Source organism: Salvelinus sp. IW2-2015, linkage group LG26 (assembly GCF_002910315.2).
Source record: "Salvelinus sp. IW2-2015 linkage group LG26, ASM291031v2, whole genome shotgun sequence".
NCBI classification, from domain to species: domain Eukaryota; kingdom Metazoa; phylum Chordata; class Actinopteri; order Salmoniformes; family Salmonidae; genus Salvelinus; species Salvelinus sp. IW2-2015.
The window spans coordinates 46,236,714-46,256,742 of NC_036866.1; the positions used below are offsets into that span (position 1 = coordinate 46,236,714).

The following is a 20,029-nucleotide window of genomic DNA, read 5'->3' on the forward strand; positions in this document are numbered from 1 at the left end:
CCCCTGTTCATAAAACGGCCCTCCGTCCTTCCTGCCTATGATCATGTGTTACGCCAAAAAACRAACGGCGGATCCGATCACGCCCCAGTGTCCCATCCACTCACATCCAAACTGGACGCCAGCCTCTCGGCTGACCACGGTGCCGTAGTCGTTGGTGGCCACACAGGAGTAGTTCCCAACGTGTTTGTTCTTGATGGGGTTAGAGATGACCAGGTCGCCCCCGACCAGAGTGTAATGGTTATCACCATCCAGGTCTATGTTCCGGCTGTCCAACCTCCACCTGAAGAAGGAGAAGCTCAAGTTCATTTTAAACATATATATCACAATGCATTTYTCCCACATTTCAAGAATTGCATGGCGAATGAGGCCTGGATGTTGTAAAGTCCTTTAAAGCCATGTATTAGGACCTCCAGACTTGGCCCTGTGCGGGACATCATGCTGGGGAGAGACAGAGAGATGAGGGGACATACAGCACACACAGCGTGTGGTATTTAAGGGGGTGAGCAGAGAGGAGAGCAGAGCATATGTTACTGGTATGTGGCAGGTGGGTTGGCTCGTGCTCGACAGCTCATGGTGATTTTGGCCTCAGGCGACTCCTCRGGGTAGATGGTTTCGACCGGYTGATCCTCAAACACCGGCCCGTAACCTGTAGCATCGTCTGCGAGGAAAGAGACACACATACAGACAAATAGGGTGAATGAATCAGGAACTGGTAGGTCAGACAGGAACAATCCTGTCCATCTGTCTGTTTCAGTTCCGTCTCTTTCGCTTAGTGCCTAACGACTGAGACACAGGTGTCGGGATAAGACTTGTGAGTAAGCGATGTGAATTTTGAGTTTATTTTCGTTCGCGAAGAAAATTTTTGTCATCGATTAACTGCATTCTTGCGGTGCATGAACAACTTGGTGTCATGTCTTTCTACTCCCAGCAACCTGGCTCCTACTGTACCCGTGGTATTTCTTAGTACTGTAGTATCTTCTGATGTCAGGTGGCTAACCTACTATACGCAGAACCATCTCCCATTGGTGCAATTATTGTCGGAAGCGAATACCAAATCTTAAATTGGAAATGAACACATCACCCAAAACCCTTTCAGATGCCACCATCATCCTCAGAGTTGACAAGACAAGCAGTTAGCGGGTTAAACACAGAGAGAGATCTCTTTGATGGAAACGCCTTGCGTCATTCGACCGGCCTTTAAACCGGTGTCGACAAGCACACACACACACGAATGCACACACACAATCTAAACATACGCGCCGCGCACGCACACACACAAACACACTTGGATAATTAGATCCAATTAGTCATTAAAATACACACGCATCACAGAGCTCGCATGAATAAGACGGAAACACAATGCAAGACAAGGCAATGAATAACCAATGAGGCAAAATGCTCCTGAGATGCTGATTATTCTCTCAGATCGTGACTGTCCATTCAGGTGTGTGTGTGTGATCTCGCTCACTCAGCACATMTGTCACCTCTATGCCACCGTCACTGAGGAGCGACCTCTGCACACACACATCCTGCTCTCATCTCATCTGTCTAGATAGGCAAGCATTGCCTCTAAAGATTCCCTGAAGATTCATTCCCCGAGAAAATATAAGAATCACACGCGAACTGCCACCTTTACAAACCCAGGACAAAGGGTTCGTATTCTCACAAAATCCTGACAGAAAAAAGACGTATGTCTTTGAGCGCTGAATACTGATTGGCTGAAAGCTGTGGTATATCAGACAGTAGACCACGGACATGACATAAAAACGACTTGTTTACTGCTCTAATTACGTTGATAACCAGTTTATAATAGCAATAAGGCACCAGGGTTTTGTGGTATATGGTCAATATAGCACTGCTAAGGGCTGGATCCAGGCACTCCGAGTTGCTTCGTGCATAATAACTTAACAGTGGTATATTGGCCATATACCACAAACCCCTGAGGTGCCTTATTTGCTATTATAGTCTTCATTCTCAGTGAGAGAGATATAGAGAGAGAGACAATGAGGGAGAGCGAGAGAGAGAATGAGAGAGAAAGAGAGAGAGAGAGAGACAGAGAATGCGAACGAGAGAGCGGGAGAACCTCAGAAAATAGGATTTTTATCAGATACTTCAGAAAATGTAAGGAAACAATTGCAATGGACAGGAACGAAGCTCACACACTCCAACGCAAGGACAATGTGTAAGAGCCTGACACTGTCATAGCTTGATGGCCTAGTTCCAACCATTTGGAATGACTGCTGCTTGAGAGAGAGTGAGAGAGAGATAATTACACATGCTCTGCCATAAATAGGGCACGGAGGCACGTTAAGTGAGAAACAGTGTTCAGGGAAGAAGAGAGGAGAAGAGGAGAAGAGCAGTGACCGTATGGACGAGAGCTGAAATGGACACACAGGCTGTCTGGCCCAGTGAAGGAATGCTAGTCATCTTAAAGTCGATGTGTGTGTGTGTGTGTGTGTGTGTGTGTGTGTGTGTGTGTGTGTGTGTGTGTGTGTGTGTGTGTGTGTGTGTGTGTGTGTGTGTTGTGTGTGTGTGTGTGTATTCACCACTTCTTGACCATGTGAAGTGACAGCTGGTAGAGAGGAGTGTTAAACAGACCCCATAAAGCCCACAGCCTGCAGATACCAGGGACCTTGGTGCTCTCACATCTGTGTTCATGCTCTCTCTCCCTTCCCCTCGCACATGAATTTCTCTCTCCTCTCTCACTAGTTCTCATTGCTTCTCAATGCCTCTCTCTCTCTTCCTCGGCCGTCTCGCTGCTCTGCCTCTATCGCTCTCTCTCAATGAAAAAAACATCAATAGTCTCTTTCTTTCTCTCTCTCTCTTTGCCTGGCTCAAACACAGACTGTTTCTCTCTGTCTCCATCTCTCTCATCTCTCTGTTCCCTACTTCTTGTACACCTCTCTCTCCCTCTCGAGAAAGACTTCCATATTGTTCTCTGTCTTTCTCTCTCCTCTCATTCTGTGTGTCTCTCAGTGTCTCAGACACTCTTTCTCTCTCTCTGTATTAACCCCCCTCTCTGTCTCATCTTCTGGCATGACTTGGCTGTGGTAGCAATGGCTGGGTGACTCCGTTAAAGAGGTGTAAAAGCTTTTTGGGGTATGCAATCATGTGCTCAGCAGTCAATGGACAAACACACTGACACACACACACACACACACCCTATTCTCTCCTGGGCTGTGACGAGAAGAGCCATCCTCTGGACATTATGGTGATATTATTTGTAAATGTAATTAATAAATAATACAGACATAACAAGTCGAGCTACAAGCTAGCATGCAGTTAACTCCCAGACTCACAGACAGTTGTTTATCTGAGCGTCTATTTGTTTGTTTTGTTTGTTTGCTTGTTTGATTACATGAAGAAATTGGTTGTTGTCAAAGTGGGACAGTGAACACGTGCTGTATCCCGGAGGCATCTCTGCTGCAGCATTCTGTGGGTATATTCACCATGCCAGGTCTGTGAGTGAAACGTGGCTAGAGCTTCGCTGCTAGCCAAATCCTCACTGTGAAAGTGTTACTGTAGAGCGCACTGGGCATCACAAAGAATACGAACACTATTCAGTACCAGAGATGTGCATGTGTGTATATATATATATAWAWRWGAGAGAGAGAGAGAGAGAGAGAGAGAGAGAGAGAGAGAGAGAGAGAGAGAGAGAGAGAGAGAACACCTATCTGTTTCATGTCTCAGGTAGGCTGCGAACGCCAACATGGATAGAATACAATAATTGACTACTATTTGCCATATTCTAATAATTCCACATGTGCCAACGTATCGCCATGGTCCGTGCCATAGTGAAATTTGCACTGTGGATATGAACTAATTAGAAGATGAAACTCGAATCAGGTCGACCAGAAAAGCCAGGAGAAGCAATTCAGACATTCTTGAAAGTCAGGACAATCCTTGTCCTGCAAATGTTGTTTTGGATTTTTCAAGGAGTAGGCGTTTATAAAGCAATGTGGGGTGGAGCATTATAGATAGGCCTAAGTGATGCCATTGCATACATTCAAAATGATATGGCAATCATGTATTCGAAAAACACAATTTGCATCATCATTTGTCGCAATAAAGACAGGTAGACAAAATAGAAATACACCTCTGTCGAACGGATACACATTTTGTCGATCTTTATGACATTTATCCTATATCTGCTGTTTCCATTACACATTTCGTAATGATTTTTTTTTGCAGCATTGCTTTTGTCGATTACACTTGGGTCAATGGAAACCTGTCTACTGTAGGCCCTAGATCCTGCAACACGCTATGCATGCATTCACACAGCACGACACAGAGTGCTGATAACATAAATATGTCCTCGGGTTTACATAGACGCAGGGGCCTTAATCTTGCACATCTCTGCTGCCACATTCACAGACGCACTTACAAAGAAGGCAGACTGGTCCTTTATTCTTGCACACCTGCTGTGACACATCCACAAAAAGCGTACCCAATTTGATCGCCCACGGTCGATACGCCACTTATCATTCATGAGAGAGAGAACGTGAGAGGCCGTGAAAAGAGAGAGAGAGATAAAGAGAGAGAGAGAGAGAGAGAGAGTGAGAGATGATGTCTAGGAGAGAATAAACAACGTACCCTGCATGCATTGTCACAACATGTTCCCCTTCTCACAAAATCATTTCAATTTACCCTTCACTGACTGTCACCGGTTGGTTAGTGAGGGAATATGGTGGTGGGTGAGGGGCATATATAAATAGTGCTATCTATGCATACCCTGTACACTATGACAGCACACAGTAAATGAACCATTGCAGGTCCCTGACCTTGTCTATAGATAATTAGGAGGCCTCCCATGTTTCTGGGACAAGGAGTCACCTTAGTGTGTGTTMCGTTTTCCAAATGCACAACAAACGTGACTAGAGTCAATGGAAATGCTAGTTGTCAATGGAAAGGCTAATTCTAGAAAGATCTGTATTATTATCTATGCGTTTTATCCAAACAGAAGCCGTGAAACCAACATATTTCGACATAATCGGTMAATTCTAGTTATTCACCCATTTTATTTTCTCCATAACGGAAGAAAATTATAATAACAATGTTTTTTATAAATGATTGTTAGAGAAAATCTAAAATACATTACAATAATGTAAGATGCTCTTTCTTCGTGGCCAACCTCTGCTTAATCRACTTTCATTTTCTCATTCACAAATTGATGAACCTGGTGAACTCTCGGACTTTCAAAAACGTCACGCATTCCATCTGTAATAGCCTAACACATCTAGATCACTGTATTATTACAAGACCCGTTGCTGCTCCCATGGCAACACAATGCCAGACAAATAAACCATTTCCTGAAGGTCCTCATCATCGTCGTAATGTCAGGACATTTAACCAGATCATCACATGTGTTGTGGTGGAGGAACATGCGTCTCATCATCACCTACATGATAAGCTACAGCATAAGGATCCCCAGAATAGACGCGGTAAAAAGTGAACCTTGACCTCCAGACAACGTTCCATTAGGCTCTGTCCTTTACCAGCCGACAACGATGAGAGGGGAACTTCCAGGCYGAGTCCCAAATGGCACCCTMTTACCTCTACARGGCCCTGGTCAAAAGTAGTGCACTACATAGGGARGAGGGTGCCATTTTGGACGCACACCCGGCCAGTGCCAGTCTGTTAGCCCACGCTGACAGGCCGATAACGTTCTAAAGTGTTTCAACCACCACCACCCGGTGGGTCGATGCAAGGCCAGAACTGGGGACTAGGGAGTACTGAGGCCCAATGGCCTTGACATACTTCCATTGTTTGTGGGCTACATTATATGAGACGGACATACTTCCATTGTTTGTGGGCTACATTATATGAGACAGACATACTTCGTTTGTAATTTTTGCTACACGTATTTTTTTTTTAAATGCATTGGAAGATCCTGGAGGGAAGGACTGATGGTTTGTGTACTAGTTTGTCAGAGCACAGAATACCAAAATTAAGCACTGGGACACAAATCTTTCCAGGTCATTGAAGATAGATGCAGTCGGAAGCATATATCACGCTTATAACCTAGTTAGCTCTTACAAAAGTTTGTTCTGTCCCTCTTTTAACACCTGCGGGCTACACTCGCACGTCTTATTGGCTGCAGAAGTGACCMAACAAACTGTCAACGAGGAACGTTTGCTGGAACAAACATAGCGATGCTCTAATCTGGTGGGCGAGGGACACACGGGCTAGGGTGTGTTTTAAAATGGAAAAGAGCTGTCTAATAACGTCCCAAAGAAGGACAAGTCAACTGCAGGTCAAAATATCAACGTGRTTGACAACTGAGGCCTTCCTAATGTCGAAGCCGTACAGCCAAACTTGCAGTGCTGAAATKTTGCTGAAATAAACCATCTCCATCTGTGTTCTAATTTAGTGGATGAKGGAAGTGTAAGCGATGGCATGTCTTCGATTGGAATAGAGCGGTTTAAAAACGTGCGGAAACAGTCAGAAGGTCTAAAAACAGGCAAACTAGTCAACTGCAGGCCGTACAAAAGGACAGCAAAGATCAATCAGAATTTTCTCCAACTCTCTCAATCTTCCTGGACTTGGGTTAAGTGTCGAACAAAATGCTCTTWGAGAGCAGCTTGCCTGTGATGCCGTCGGTGGCCCTCAATGAATCATGAAGGACTTTCCATAGGGCCCCGAGGCCCCGGCCCATAAACAGACAGACTGAGAGCTCCATTACAAGGTCATTTTCAGTAGGGTAAGCAACCAAAAACGTTTTGCAATGGGAAATGAAAATGAGTTTTCCTGTTTCAGTGCGTTTTCTTCGGTTACGCTCAGCATGGAGAAAACAAGGTACCACTTAATTTTAAGGGGGCCTTATTACAGGTATTGTAATTAATCGTAATAATTCATAGTTACACTGTAATAGCAAGATGTAACAGGTGGTAATTGCAGTCTGTAGTTAGAGGTGTAACAACGAGTGCTTGTTACGATGCTTGTTACAAAAACGTGAACGTTCACATTAGCATCCCAACGCACCATACTTCAGCCTGCACAAATCACGTGATAGGTGTCAGCCAATTGAAAACGTACCACCTCATTCACACAACTCTAAAGAGCTCTGCAGTCTGATATCCAGGCCCAATGGCAAAAACGGGTTCACATCAAATAATACTTTTAATTATGCATTTGACAATGGGCCAATTACTTTAACCATCAATAAAAAAAAAATGTACACGTTAATAAACAGTTATGATTAAAGATTAAAGTGAGATAGTAATTTGTGTTTGTTTCTGTCTCATTGCAAACCATGTAGAATGGAATGAAATTAGCTATATACAGTAGCTGCACATTTTCCTCTCTGCCCCGTGGCAATATATGTAGAATTGCAAGAAATCACCTTTAAAAATTGGGAATTCTCTCAGCCTCATTGACAAATGTGTCGAATAGCATTGGATTAGCTATAACACTGCACATTTWTTTCTCTGCCCCATGGTAATATGCTTGAAACAGCAACATTTTCTCTCAGYGTCATGTCAAAATGTGTAAAATAGCATGAGATTAGCTACAGTATGYTAGCTAGATTTCTTTGGTAGACCTTGCTCAGCACTTGCGGGGGAGCCCCCGCAAAAAAACTGTTGGACGACACTGATTCACAGGTAGGTAATTASAGCCTATTGAGCCACACGGCGCATCTGTCCACAAGAGATTACAACCTTGTGATAGTTACTACTGAATGGATGCAGCTGAGAAGAAACCAAGCTGCCAGTCTGTCTGGCGAGAAGGAAGTCTGCCACATATAACGTCCGAGGTGTTAAATTGCTCTTTCGCTTCCCGTTCTGTCTTTCACATGAATTGTTGATATAGATACTTATCAGTTCACTCACAGATTCACTAAATGCCTTGTGGTCTGGTGTGTAATGCTCACTGTACACACGCTAATAACCAGCTGGGGGGGAAATCCCCTCCAAACATGGTTTCTAGTAACTCTTGTCAGATTTTTAAGTAGGCTACTCACTGATAAATCCCATTTGAGCAATCTGCATATTGCTGTGTGTGTTTCTGGATTCTGCTTGGATTTGGTGACATTGCAACATTTCCTCATTATTCCAAACTGATAAGAAACACACACACACACACACACACACACGCACGTGCGCGTACACACACCACTCTGTTGAGATTATCCATAACAAGTCTTACCTCCGTAGAAACCAGGTTCCCCTCCGAAGACGGATGCATCTGGAAGAGAGTCAAGAGAGAGGGGGAGACAAGGCAGGTCAGCATGTTCATTTAGAAAATCCATTACAGATCCTCTATCTTTTTGCATATTGGAGAAAACGAATATCAATCTCTCCAGTGCCATTGCTGAAAGCTCCTACACCATGCACCTGTCTGGTTAAAAGCCTCCTCTCCKACCCAGCCTCCCGACACAAGCTTCCCCAAAGCGGGTGTGATACCTAAGCTAAGCTAAATCTGAGGGGGCACAAAGTACATGCGGATGGGTGGTCAATTTTGCATTTTTCAAACACATGAAACAACTTTTTCCTGCTGTCTGTATCGTCCTGAGTGGTGTTTCTTTTTAAAAATAAACRAAATATGCTTCTTTGCATCGCTGCTAAAATCGGGTTAAACAATCAAAAGGAATGTGAGTATTATTCAATACATTTAGTTATTTCTTGCTTTTCTAAAGTCTACCAAACTTGCAAGCAGGCATGCTAGCTAAGATAGCTACTCTAACGTGATTAATAGCCTAAAATGGCTCCTTGGTAGCTAGTTATGAGGTTGGGAGCTTGGGAACCTATTTGGGCTAGCTAAAGCCTACTTCGTAAAATTGCTTGGTAAMTAGTAGTATTAAAGAGAAACAACAAAAAATATATTTTCTGTGTATAGTGTATATATTTATTAAATAGGACAAATCTGAGCCCCTGCGCCCCCTATGGGCATGACGCCTTTGCATGCGCACACAGGTGTCTCTGATCCAAATGTTATCTTTAGCCTGTGGACTTTTACTCTGGAACTTCTATGCATTTAGATGTGTATTACTTGGACTTTATTGCTATCTCATTGTAGCTTATTTTATTGTAGCTTATGCATATTTGTGATTAGTATGCAACCTCAAAGGCAGTTTCTATGGTTATTTCTTATTTTGATTGATAGGCTGTAAATGAACATGTTTCTGTTGCTATTTAACTCTTGACTCTTACACTGAGGATGATGCAATTAGGGCCATGTCTTGTATCCAGCTTTTGAAATACACTACACGACCAAAAGTATGTGGACATTGCTCATTGAATGAGCAAAAATCATGGGCATTAATATGGAGTTGACCCCCCCCCCCCTCCTTTGCTGTAATAACAGCCTCCACTCTTCTAGGAAGGCTTTCCACTAGATGTTGGAACATTGCTGCTTCCATTCTGCCACATTAATGAGGTCGGGCACTGATGTTAGGCGATTAGGCCTGGCTCGAAGTTGGCGTTCCAATTAATCCCAAAGGTATTTGTTGGCATTGAGGTCAGGGCTGTGCAGGCTAGTCAGGTTCTTCCACACCGATCTCGACAAACCATTGCTGTATGGACCTCGCTTTGTGCACAGGGGCATTGTCATGCTGAAACAGGAAAGGGCCTTCCCCAAACTGTTGCCACAAAGTTGGAAGCACAGAATCATCTAGAATGTCATTGTAAGTTGTAGCATTAAGATTTCCCTGCACTGGAACTAAGGGGCCTAACCCGAACCATGAAAAACAGCCTAAGGCCCTTATCCCTCCTCCACCAAACTTTACAGTTGGCACTATGCATTCAGGCAGGTAGCGTTCTCCTGGCATCTGCCAAACCCAGATTCGTCCGTCAGACTGCAAGATGGTGAAGGGTAATTCATCACTCCAGAGAACGCGTTTCCATTTTATGAAGCTCCCGAAAAACAGCACTCGGCGGTCTGTGAGCTTGTGGCCTACCACTTCTCTGCTGAGCCACGTTGAAAGTCACTGAGCTCTTCAGTAAGGCCATTCTACCGCTAATGTTTGTTTATGGAGATTGCATGGCTGGGCACTTGATTTTACACCCGTGTCAGCAACGGGTGTGGCTGAAATAGCCAAATCCACCAATTTGAAGGGGTGTCCACATACTTTTGTATACTGTGTTAAAGACTCTGGTTCCTCTGGACAAGGTTTTCCCCAGGGGGATGAGCAATGCCATCGGGGATATGCCAAATAAAAATGTGATTCACATTTAAAATTCAAATTAAAACAATCTTCACATTCTCAAACAGTACAACGGGCTATACATTTGGGTGAGTTTTTTTCTCTCGCCTGAGTAGACTCGTTTCACTGCCAAAAATCAAATTAAACCATCTAGCGTTCAGCGAAATAACAACACAATGTCAAATACAGGTAGCCTTGTCAAATAATGAACATCCATTCACATTAACCGTTACTCTCTTGCGGGAAACCTTCACTCTTGCGCAGACATTTAGAAACGAAACATGACTATTTGAAAAATAAGCCACAGGAGTTTTTGGAGCGAGAAAAAATACGATTTTCGAGTAGTAAGACATGTATAAAAGCAACAGATACCATTAATAAGAAGGGGCCAGAAGTGTCTTATATGGTGAGCTACCGAGTGGCTAGGACAGGCAAGCCCCATACTATTGTGGAGGACTTCATTCTTCCTGCTGCCGTGGATATGGCTGGGACAATGCTGGGGGAAAAGGCCCAAAAAACTATATAGACAATGACTTCATAAAACTGTTTCACAACACATAAGTGAAATGGCAGGAGATGTTTTGAAACAATTACTGCTTCGCATACAAGCCAGGGAATTATATGCGTTACAGCTGGATGAGTAAACAGATGTGGCGGGCCTGGCACAGCTCCTAGTATATGTTCGTTACGTTTACGGGGGATCAATTAAGGAAGACATCCTCTTCTGGAAACCAGGACAACATGAGAGGATATTTTTGAATTACTGGACAGCTTTGTGACATCAAATGGACTTTGGTGGTCAAGATGTGTACTGATGGCACAAAAGCCATGACAGGGAGACATRGTGGAGTGGTAACGCGCGTGCAAGCAGTTGCTCCCGACGCCACTTGGGTACCCTGCAGGATCCACCGAGAGGCTCTTGYTGCCAAGGGAATGCCTGACAGCTTAAAGGTGTTTGGGACACTAGTGGAAATTGTTAACTTTGTTAAAATAAGGCCCATGAACTCTCGTGTGTTTTATGCATTATGCAATGATATGGGCAGCGACCATGTAACGCTTTTACAACATACAGAAKTGTGCTGGTTATCAAGGGGCAAAGTATTGACATGTTTTTTTTTAATTGAGAGACGAGCTTAAAGTTTTCTTTACTGACCATCATTTTCACTTGTCTGATCGCTTGCATTATGATGAGTTTCTCACACGACTGGCCGATCTGGGTGATGTTTTTTCTCGCCTGAATGATCTGAATCTAGGATTACAGGGACTCTCCGCAACTATATTCAATGTGCGGGACAAAATTGAGGTTATGAAATGAACTCAAGCTTAGGGACAATGTCATATGTGAAATAGCGAAGCAMCTGGGTGAGCTGGGTGCGCAATTACGCAGGTACTTTGCCGAAACGGATGACACAAACAACTGGATTCGTTATCCCTTGCTTGCCCTGCCCCCAGTCCACTTACCGATATCTGAACAAGAGAGCCCAATCGAAATTGCAACAAGTGGTTCTGTGGCGGAGATCTTTGTGGGCTATACTCGGCCTTGTCTCAGGATGGTAAGTTGGTGGTTGAAGATATCCCTCTAGTGGTGTGGGGGATGTGCTTTGGCAAAGTGGGTGGGGTTATATCCTTCCTGTTTGGCCCTGTCCGGGGGTATCATCGGATGGGGTCACAGTGTCTCCTGACCCCTCCTGTCTCAGCCTCCAGTATTTATGCTGCAGTAGTTTATGTGTCGGGGGGCTAGGGTCAGTTTGTTATATCTGGAGTACTTCTCCTGTCTTATCCGGTGTCCTGTGTGAATTTAAGTATGCTCTCTCTAATTCTCTCTTTCTCTCTTTCTTTCTCTTTCTCGGAGGACCTGAGCCCTAGGACCATGCCTCAGGACTACCTGGCATGATGACTCCTTGCTGTCTCCTGCTGCTCCAGTTTCAACTGTTCTGCCTGCGGCTATGGAACCCTGACCTGTTCACCGGACGTGCTACCAGTCCCAGACCTGCTGTTTTCAACTCTCTAGAGAGCAGGAGCAGTAGAGATACTCTAAATGATCGGTTATGAAAAGCCAACTGACATTTACTCCTGAGGTGCTGACTTTCTGCACCCTCGACAACTACTGTGATTATTATTATTTTACCATGCTGGTCATTTATGAACATTTGAACATCTTGGCCATGTTCTGTTATAATCTCCACCCGGCACAGCCGGAAGAGGACTGGCCACCCCTAATAGCCTGGTTCCTCTCTAGGTTTCTTCCTAGGTTTTGGCCTTTCTAGGGAGTTTTTCCTAGCCACCGTGCTTCTACACCTGCATTGCTTGCTGTTTGGGGTTTTAGGCTGGGTTTCTGTACAGCACTTTGAGATATCAGCTGATGTAAGAAGGGCTATATAAATACATTTGATTTGAATCAGGAGCCACTGACAGATTTCTGGATTGGGCTGCGCTCAGTGTATCCTGCCTTGGCAAATCGCACTGTTAAGACACTTTACAACTGCGTACCTATGTGAGAGTGGATTCTCGGCCCTCACTAGCATGAAACTAAATACAGGCACAGACTATGTGTGGAAAATTATTTAATTAAGACTGAGACTCTCTCCAATACAACCCAACATTGCAGAGTTATGTGCATCCTTTCAAGCACACCCTTCTCATTAGCCTGTGGGGAGTTATTCACAATTTTTGAGGAACTAATAAAGTTTTAAATGTAAGATGGCTAAATAAAGAGCAAAATTATTGACTATTATTATATTATTATTTGGTCCTATAAAAGCTCTTTGTCACTTCCCACGAGCCGGGTTGTGACAAAAACTCACACTCATTCTCATGTTTAATAAATGTATCGTATACTGTATTGTGTGTGTGGCAGGCTGTCAATGATGGCAAAAAACAACATTTGAGAATGCGCTGACCCTGGTGCTAGAGGGGGTACGCAGCTGGAGGTTGAATGTTTGAAGGGTTACGGGACTATACCATTTTGGGAACCACTGCTCTGGACTATGGTTCTAGTACTGTTTGTGAATCGAAATTTTGTAAAATCCGATATAGACTTGCTATTATTTTGCTGCTTTTAGGAAATGTGCAATCTAACCCAGGTTCTGACATTTCTACCCCATCCGAATTAAAAAGTCAGAGTGGCACATAAATGTAAGAAGTCTTGTTGCAGTAATTGATCTTGTGAATATTTTGATAAAAACCGCAGACCCAGATGTATTTATGCTTTCTGAAACCTGCCTCAGAAAATCTAGCGCTGACAAAGACATTGTAACCATCAACGCCAATGTCAAATCTGAAATTGTGCTTATGGGTGACCTGAACATAGACTGGTTGACATCCAGCTCTGATCAACTCAAGAATCTATGTATTACCTATGATCTTACTCAGATTGTTAACAATGTAACAAGATTGAATGCAAAGTGTCCTCTGAAATCCTCTTTGATTGATCTTATTTCAACCAACACACCACGTCGTTTTAAGGCTGCTGGTATAACTGATATAAGTGATCACTGTGCTGCTGCCTGTGTGAGGGATGGTCAAATTCCTAAACTGCCTCCATGTATCATCATGAAAAGAAACTGGAAGCAGTTTTATACTCAGGGTTTAAAACATGATGTTTTGAATATAGCCTGGAATAGAGTTGAATTCATCCCTGATGTTGAATGAGCTTTTTCTTACTCCCATAAAGCATTCCAGGAAGTACGCAACAAGCACGTCCATTCAATTATTACAGAATTAAGTGCAGAGACAACCCTTGGTTCTCAGATTAACTAAAGGAAGAAGGTCTGATTCAGCTGATGATTGGATGGCTTTTAAATGCCGTCAGAATCAGGGTGTGGCTATGACCCGAAAGCTGAAAGCAGACCACTACCTCAAATCTCCTGCTGATAATCTGAATAATCCTTCCAAATTTGGCAAGTAGTGAAAGGTTTAGAGTGTAAAAAAGAAGCACAGCTCCCTAAACAACTCCTGGTTGACTCACAGGTGGTCATATATGCAGGCAGATTTTCTCGATGCAGGCGGATTAGTTGATAGGGTTAAAGGTTAACATGAGCCCCCTGTGAAATGCTCGCCCTATTCTGTCTCAGAGGTGCATAGAGCCCTGAAAGCAATTCATGTAAAGAAAATCCTCTGGTCCTGATGATTTAGACTCCCGTCGGCTACAATTAGCTGCAGACATCGTTGCTCCCCCTTTTAACATGCATCTTTAACCTCACCATAGAATTTAACGAAACCCCCAAGTTGTGGGAATCAGCATTTGTCCTACTTCTTTTGAAAGGAGGTGGTCCCACTCTACTGAATAACTATCGGCCCATATCTAAATTGTCTGTTCTGGCAAAGGTATTGGAGTCCTTAGTCAATAAGCAGTTTAAGGTATACCTCCAGGAAAATGGTATTTTGAGTGGTATGCAATCAGGTTTCAAGTCAAGCCACAGCACTGTCACAGCAACTTTTAGGGTTTTGAATGATATTCACTGTGCCCTGGATAATAAGCTGCATTGTGTATCTGTATTCATAGACTTGTCAAAAGCATTTGACACTGTGGACCATACTGTCTTGGTGCAGAGATTGAAGTGTGTTGGGATTACTTGTCATGCTCTGGAGTGGTTCGAGAACTACCTGTCAAAGCCAGATGGTTGTAAGTCAGACACCGTAGAATTGTGCTCGGGTGTGCCTCAAGGATACATTTTAGGTCCCCTGCTGTTTATTATCTATATCAACAACATTGGGAGACATATTGAGACAGCTGATGTAAATTGTTATGCGGATGACACTGTTCTCTATTCAAGTGTCAGCAGTTTGACTTTGGCTTCTGAAAAAGCTCAAACAGCTTTTAACATCAAATAGAATCGGTACGATTTGAAGGTTGCTCTGAATTACTCTAAAACAAAATGCACTGTATTTTCCAATAATAAACACTAAAAAACATAGAATTACTACTTTGGAAGGACATTCTATAGAGCAAGTAAAAATGTACAAATATTTGGGAGTCTGGGTGGATGAGAAGTTGAGCTTCACCACCCATGTGGTGAAGCTCAAAACTTCTTAAAGCATTTCACTGTATTCGGCGCATGTGACAAATACAATTTGATTTGAACCTTGTCAGGAAACTCAAGCTGCGTGTTGGGTTTTATTACCGGCACAAAGCTTGTTTACTTTTGCCGACAGAAAATAGTTGATTCGTTGTACTTTTCTCTCTGTGTTGGACTATGGTAATACTATTTATGCATTTAAATACTATTTATGCATTTACTATTTACTTTTCTCTCTGTGTATCATGCAGCCCTTTGTTTTGTCACCAATCAGAGACGTCTAACTCACCATTGTGATCTCTACAGTGCTGTCGAGTGGACATCACTAGCAACCCGCAGGCTCAAAGAGTGACCCATTCTTATTTMTAAGGCCATTTTAGGAAAATGTTCAATTTTTATCTATCCTCCTTTCTAGCTCAAAATGAAAACACATTCAAGCTCAGATCTCAATCTTGTTTCATGCCAACAGTCCCAAAAGGTTTTACCGATCATAGAAAAAGGTCCTTTCATTACTCAGCCCACTGGTCTTGGAATTCCCTCAAACCCAACATAAAACCCCAGGACCTGGTGTCCCTGGAGGAGTTCAAAGGACAAATAGATKAACAGAATTGAGAGAATGCCAAGAGGGTGCAAATCTGCCATCAAGGCAAACGGTGGCCACTTTGAAGAATCTAAAAATATATTTTGATTTGTTTAACACTTTTTTGGTTACTACATGACTCCATATGTGTTATTTCATAGTTTTGATGTCTTCACTATTATTCCGCAATGTAGAAAATAATAAAAATAAAGAAAAACCCTTGAATGAGTAGGTGTGTCCAAACTTTTGACTTGTACTGTAGCGTTTTCTAGTTTTCACCCGATGTCACTAGTTTGCATTGCTTTATATAAGGAAGCATGTTGTTTTGCTTTATACACACCACACACATTCCTGCACACACACACACACACATCCACTGTTTGTTTGCTGTTGTATTTGTGCTGATGCCAGTCTCTCCTGTCTCTGTTGTCTGTTTTATTTTACATAGTTAAAAAAAAAGGTTTTTATCCCCCGTCCCCAAAGAAAGCCTTTTGCCTCTTGCCAGGCCGTCATTGGAAATAAAAATTTGTTCTCATTTGACTTGCCGGGTTAAATAAAGGTTAAATAAAAAATATTAAGATCAACAGTGTGTTGGAATTTCCTTCTTTTCTGCATATTCATCCATCACTGTTGAGAGAAAACAGCAAGGTTGATATTGCAGCAGGTTAAACTTCTCACCGCCCAATCTTTATACAGTACATACTGTCACTATCTACTGTGTCTCCCCTTCCGGATGAAGCAAGTGGTTAAAGGTGACATTGCTATACATTGCAAGCTTACCGAATGATGCTTGCAGTGAGATTTGACTTGTCTTTTGAATACACTGCTCCATACATTTCTGTCTCTGTTTGCATTATAGAATATGTGACAATCACAGTGATTGGGCATTGACAGCAGATGTGTACTGAAGGCTACAGACTAGGGCCATTCAAACAATCACACTGAGATGAGATTGGTCAGCTTGGGTTTGATGTGATGAAAGAAATATAGAAATCTGCACACTAGAATGCTGCTGCAGTTTCCTTGTTCAAAGATATTTCAGGCTTGAGTTTGATGTCACATCCTGTAACATGACATGAGACATACAGTACTGAGGCATTGTCCAATAAGAGCCTTAGTAGGGTGGAGAATCAGCTGGTCAACAGCAAAGAAATAGAATTACTAGAACGGACATTCCTATTCAAGTCAATGTTCTGTGATGGACTTTGTCCCTTCTAGTGACTCTACTTCTATGGTCAACAACGATTATCAGACCTCTGCCCAAACAGACAGGGGCCCTCTGCTGACTTCCTTCTCCACGGTCTTGACTATGTGGTAGTTTACGTAACTGCCACGACGACATTACATGAATCATCAGACTAACTTCCTCCTTGTTGGCTCTCAACGGCTCTGTCAAAGCGATGTCCCTTGGCCATAGGGATGACCCATTTCTGCATGCTGGTCTGTTGTTGTGTTTCAGAAGAGGCCGGATCAGGCAGGCATACAGCACAATGTGATGGGGTGGTGGTGCGATGCGCTGGGCCAGGCACACACACACACACAAACACACCCCGTTGTCATTGCCTTCGGGTGAAGTCGAAGCGTGACTCACACACCTCTTCCTATGAACAAATGTAATCTCCACCGTCCCAATCTGTTTGAAGGATATGTGTTGGGAAGTAGTGAGAACGCCAGAGTCCAAACAACACATTCTTTGCTTCAGCTGAATTGAAATCTCAATTCCTGAAGGGTTTGTCTGGGGTTACAGGCAGGTCATTTTCAGCCCTGCTCTCTTCTATCTGCCTGCACATACCGTGGATAGTTGCTTGACCTTGGCTGCATCCCAAAAAAGTAGCAATTCAAATGGACAGACACATTCTATTTCTCCTGCAGTTAAACTGAATATGAGACTGTTACCCTTCTTCACACTACCGTGCCGGCCCGAACTAAACTGTCCAAGCTAGCGCTGATGTTTTTATTTTCAGTAAAGTTCCAGCAACTACGGTGACTGCATAACTAGACCGGCGCAGTACCGCTTGGTTTGGCTCGGCTCAGTGCGGCTCAGTAGTGTGAAAATCCCTAGAGTGTGATTACCATATGAAACTCACCAGTGGAGGGGAGAGTGAGGGACAGGAGGAGGAGGAGGAGGTGCACAGTGAAGTGCAGCATGTTGCTCGGTGTAGAACCTCCTGAGGTGATGCTTAGAACCACTGCTGATGATGAAACATTAGCAGGACAGGCTGCTTTTCCTGCAAGAGAGACAGAGAGTGGAGAGATGTAAATTGCCGAATAATGGAACAACACATTGCACCACTAAAATAAAACAGTAACATTGCATCACGTAGCCCATTACTTTCTTCAAAGACACCTCATTAAATCAAGGATTAACCAACAGCAGTTTGGACCAGAMGGTATTAATAGACTTTGGCAGCCATTTTTTATGGACTTCTTAAACCCCTAAATATAATGGATATTCTGATGGCAATACTTTTTTGGTAATTGTCGTGAGAGCTGAGCAGTTCAAACTTGCAGTGACATTGCTCTGATTAAGTCAAAATAAAACTACTGAGCATGGACATGAAGGAACAGTTTAAAGGAATATTACTGTGCAATACGATTAATACTCTTRCCCTTTTTGGCATCAGGCGAAGGAGCTACTTCAGTGAATCCAATACATTTCAAGATAAGAGCAAATATGTGACCCGATTCAGGAAACCAGGCGTATGTCGCAAGTCACGACTTCATGAGAGCTGTTTGAACGTAATCATTTTTCTTTCATGAAAATGCGTTTTTTGGAAGAAATGCCTTCTCGAACATGTGAACTTTCATGTGTCTTAATATCAAATATTATATGCCATCTGTACATACGAATAAAATAGTTAAATTACGAGCCTAGTTGGTTTTGCCACAGAAAAAGCGAGCAACCACACATTTCTTGTTAACAAACTATAGTTTTGGCAAGTCGGTTAGGACATCTACTTTGTGCATGACACAAGTAATTTTTCCAACAATTGTTTACAGACAGATTATTTCACTGTATCCCAATTCCAGTGGGTCAGACGTTTACATACACTAAGTTGACTGTGCCTTTAAACAGCTTGGAAAATTTCAGAAAATGATGTCATGGCTTTAGAAGCTTCTGATATGCTAATTGACATCATTTGAGTCAATTGGAGGTGTACCTGTGAATGTATTTCAAGGCCTACCTTCAAACTCAGTGCCTCTTTGCTTGACATCATGGGAAAATGAAAATAGAAAAATATTGCAGACCGCCACAAGTCTGGTTCATCCTTGGGAGCAATTTCCAAACGCCTGAAGGTACCACGTTCATCTGTACAAACAATAGTACGCAAGTATAAACACCATGGGACCACGCAGCCGTCATACCGCTCAGGAAGGAGAAGCGTTTTGTCTCCAAGAGATGAACGTACTTTGGTGCGAAAAGTGCAAAAATAGAATTGTTTGGCCATAATGACCATCGTTATGTTTGGAGGAAAAAGGGGGAGGCTTGCAAGCCGAAGAACACCATCCCAACAGTGAAGCACGGGGGTGGAGCATCATGTTGGTAGGGGTGCTTTGCTGCAGGAGGGACTGGTGCACTTCACAAAATAGATGGCATCATGACGGTGGAAAATGATGTGGATATACTGAAGCAACATCTCAAGACATCGGTCAGGAAGTTAAAGCTTGGTCGCAAATGGGTCTTCCAAATGGACAATGACCCCAAGCATACTTCCAAAGTTCTGGCAAAATGGCTTAAAGACAACAAAGTCAAGGTATTGGATTGGCCATCACAATGCCCTGGCCTAAAACGTATAAAATGTTGTGGGCAGAACTGAAAATGTGCATGTGCGATCAAGGAGGCTTACAAACCTGACTCAAACCTGACTCAAACTTATTGTGGGAAGCTTGTGGAAGGCTTCCTATAACATTTGACCCAAGTGAAACAATTTAAAGGCAATGCTACCAAATACTAATTGAGTGTAGGTAAACTTCTGACCAACTGGGAATGTGATGAAAGAAATAAAAGACTAAATAAATCCTTCTCTCTACTATTATTCTGACATTTCACATTCTTAAAATATTGTGATGATCCTAACTGACCTAAAACATGGAATCTTTACTAGGATTAAATATCAGGAATTGTGGAATTGTGTATGTAAACTTCCGACTTCAACTGTATACACCTTTTCCGAAAGGCACCAGAGTCTGCAACACCACTAAGCACAGGACACCACCAAGCAAGCGGCACCATGAAGACCAAGGAGCTCTCCAAACATATGGAAGAAGGTACTCTGGTCAGATGAGACT

At 43.0% G+C, this 20,029-nt stretch overlaps 1 protein-coding gene across 1 annotated transcript in view; it reads right to left on the bottom strand.

The window, feature by feature from the left end:
• The window catches only part of LOC111952244 (contactin-1a), a 122,265-nt gene that overhangs the window by 45,891 nt on the left and 56,345 nt on the right, over positions 1 to 20,029 (bottom strand). The window contains 4 exon segments of the mRNA XM_070435316.1: positions 105 to 280; positions 532 to 658; positions 8,146 to 8,184; positions 17,827 to 17,967. Coding sequence (XP_070291417.1) covers positions 105 to 280; positions 532 to 658; positions 8,146 to 8,184; positions 17,827 to 17,887 — 403 coding nt within the window. The 5' untranslated portion in view covers positions 17,888 to 17,967.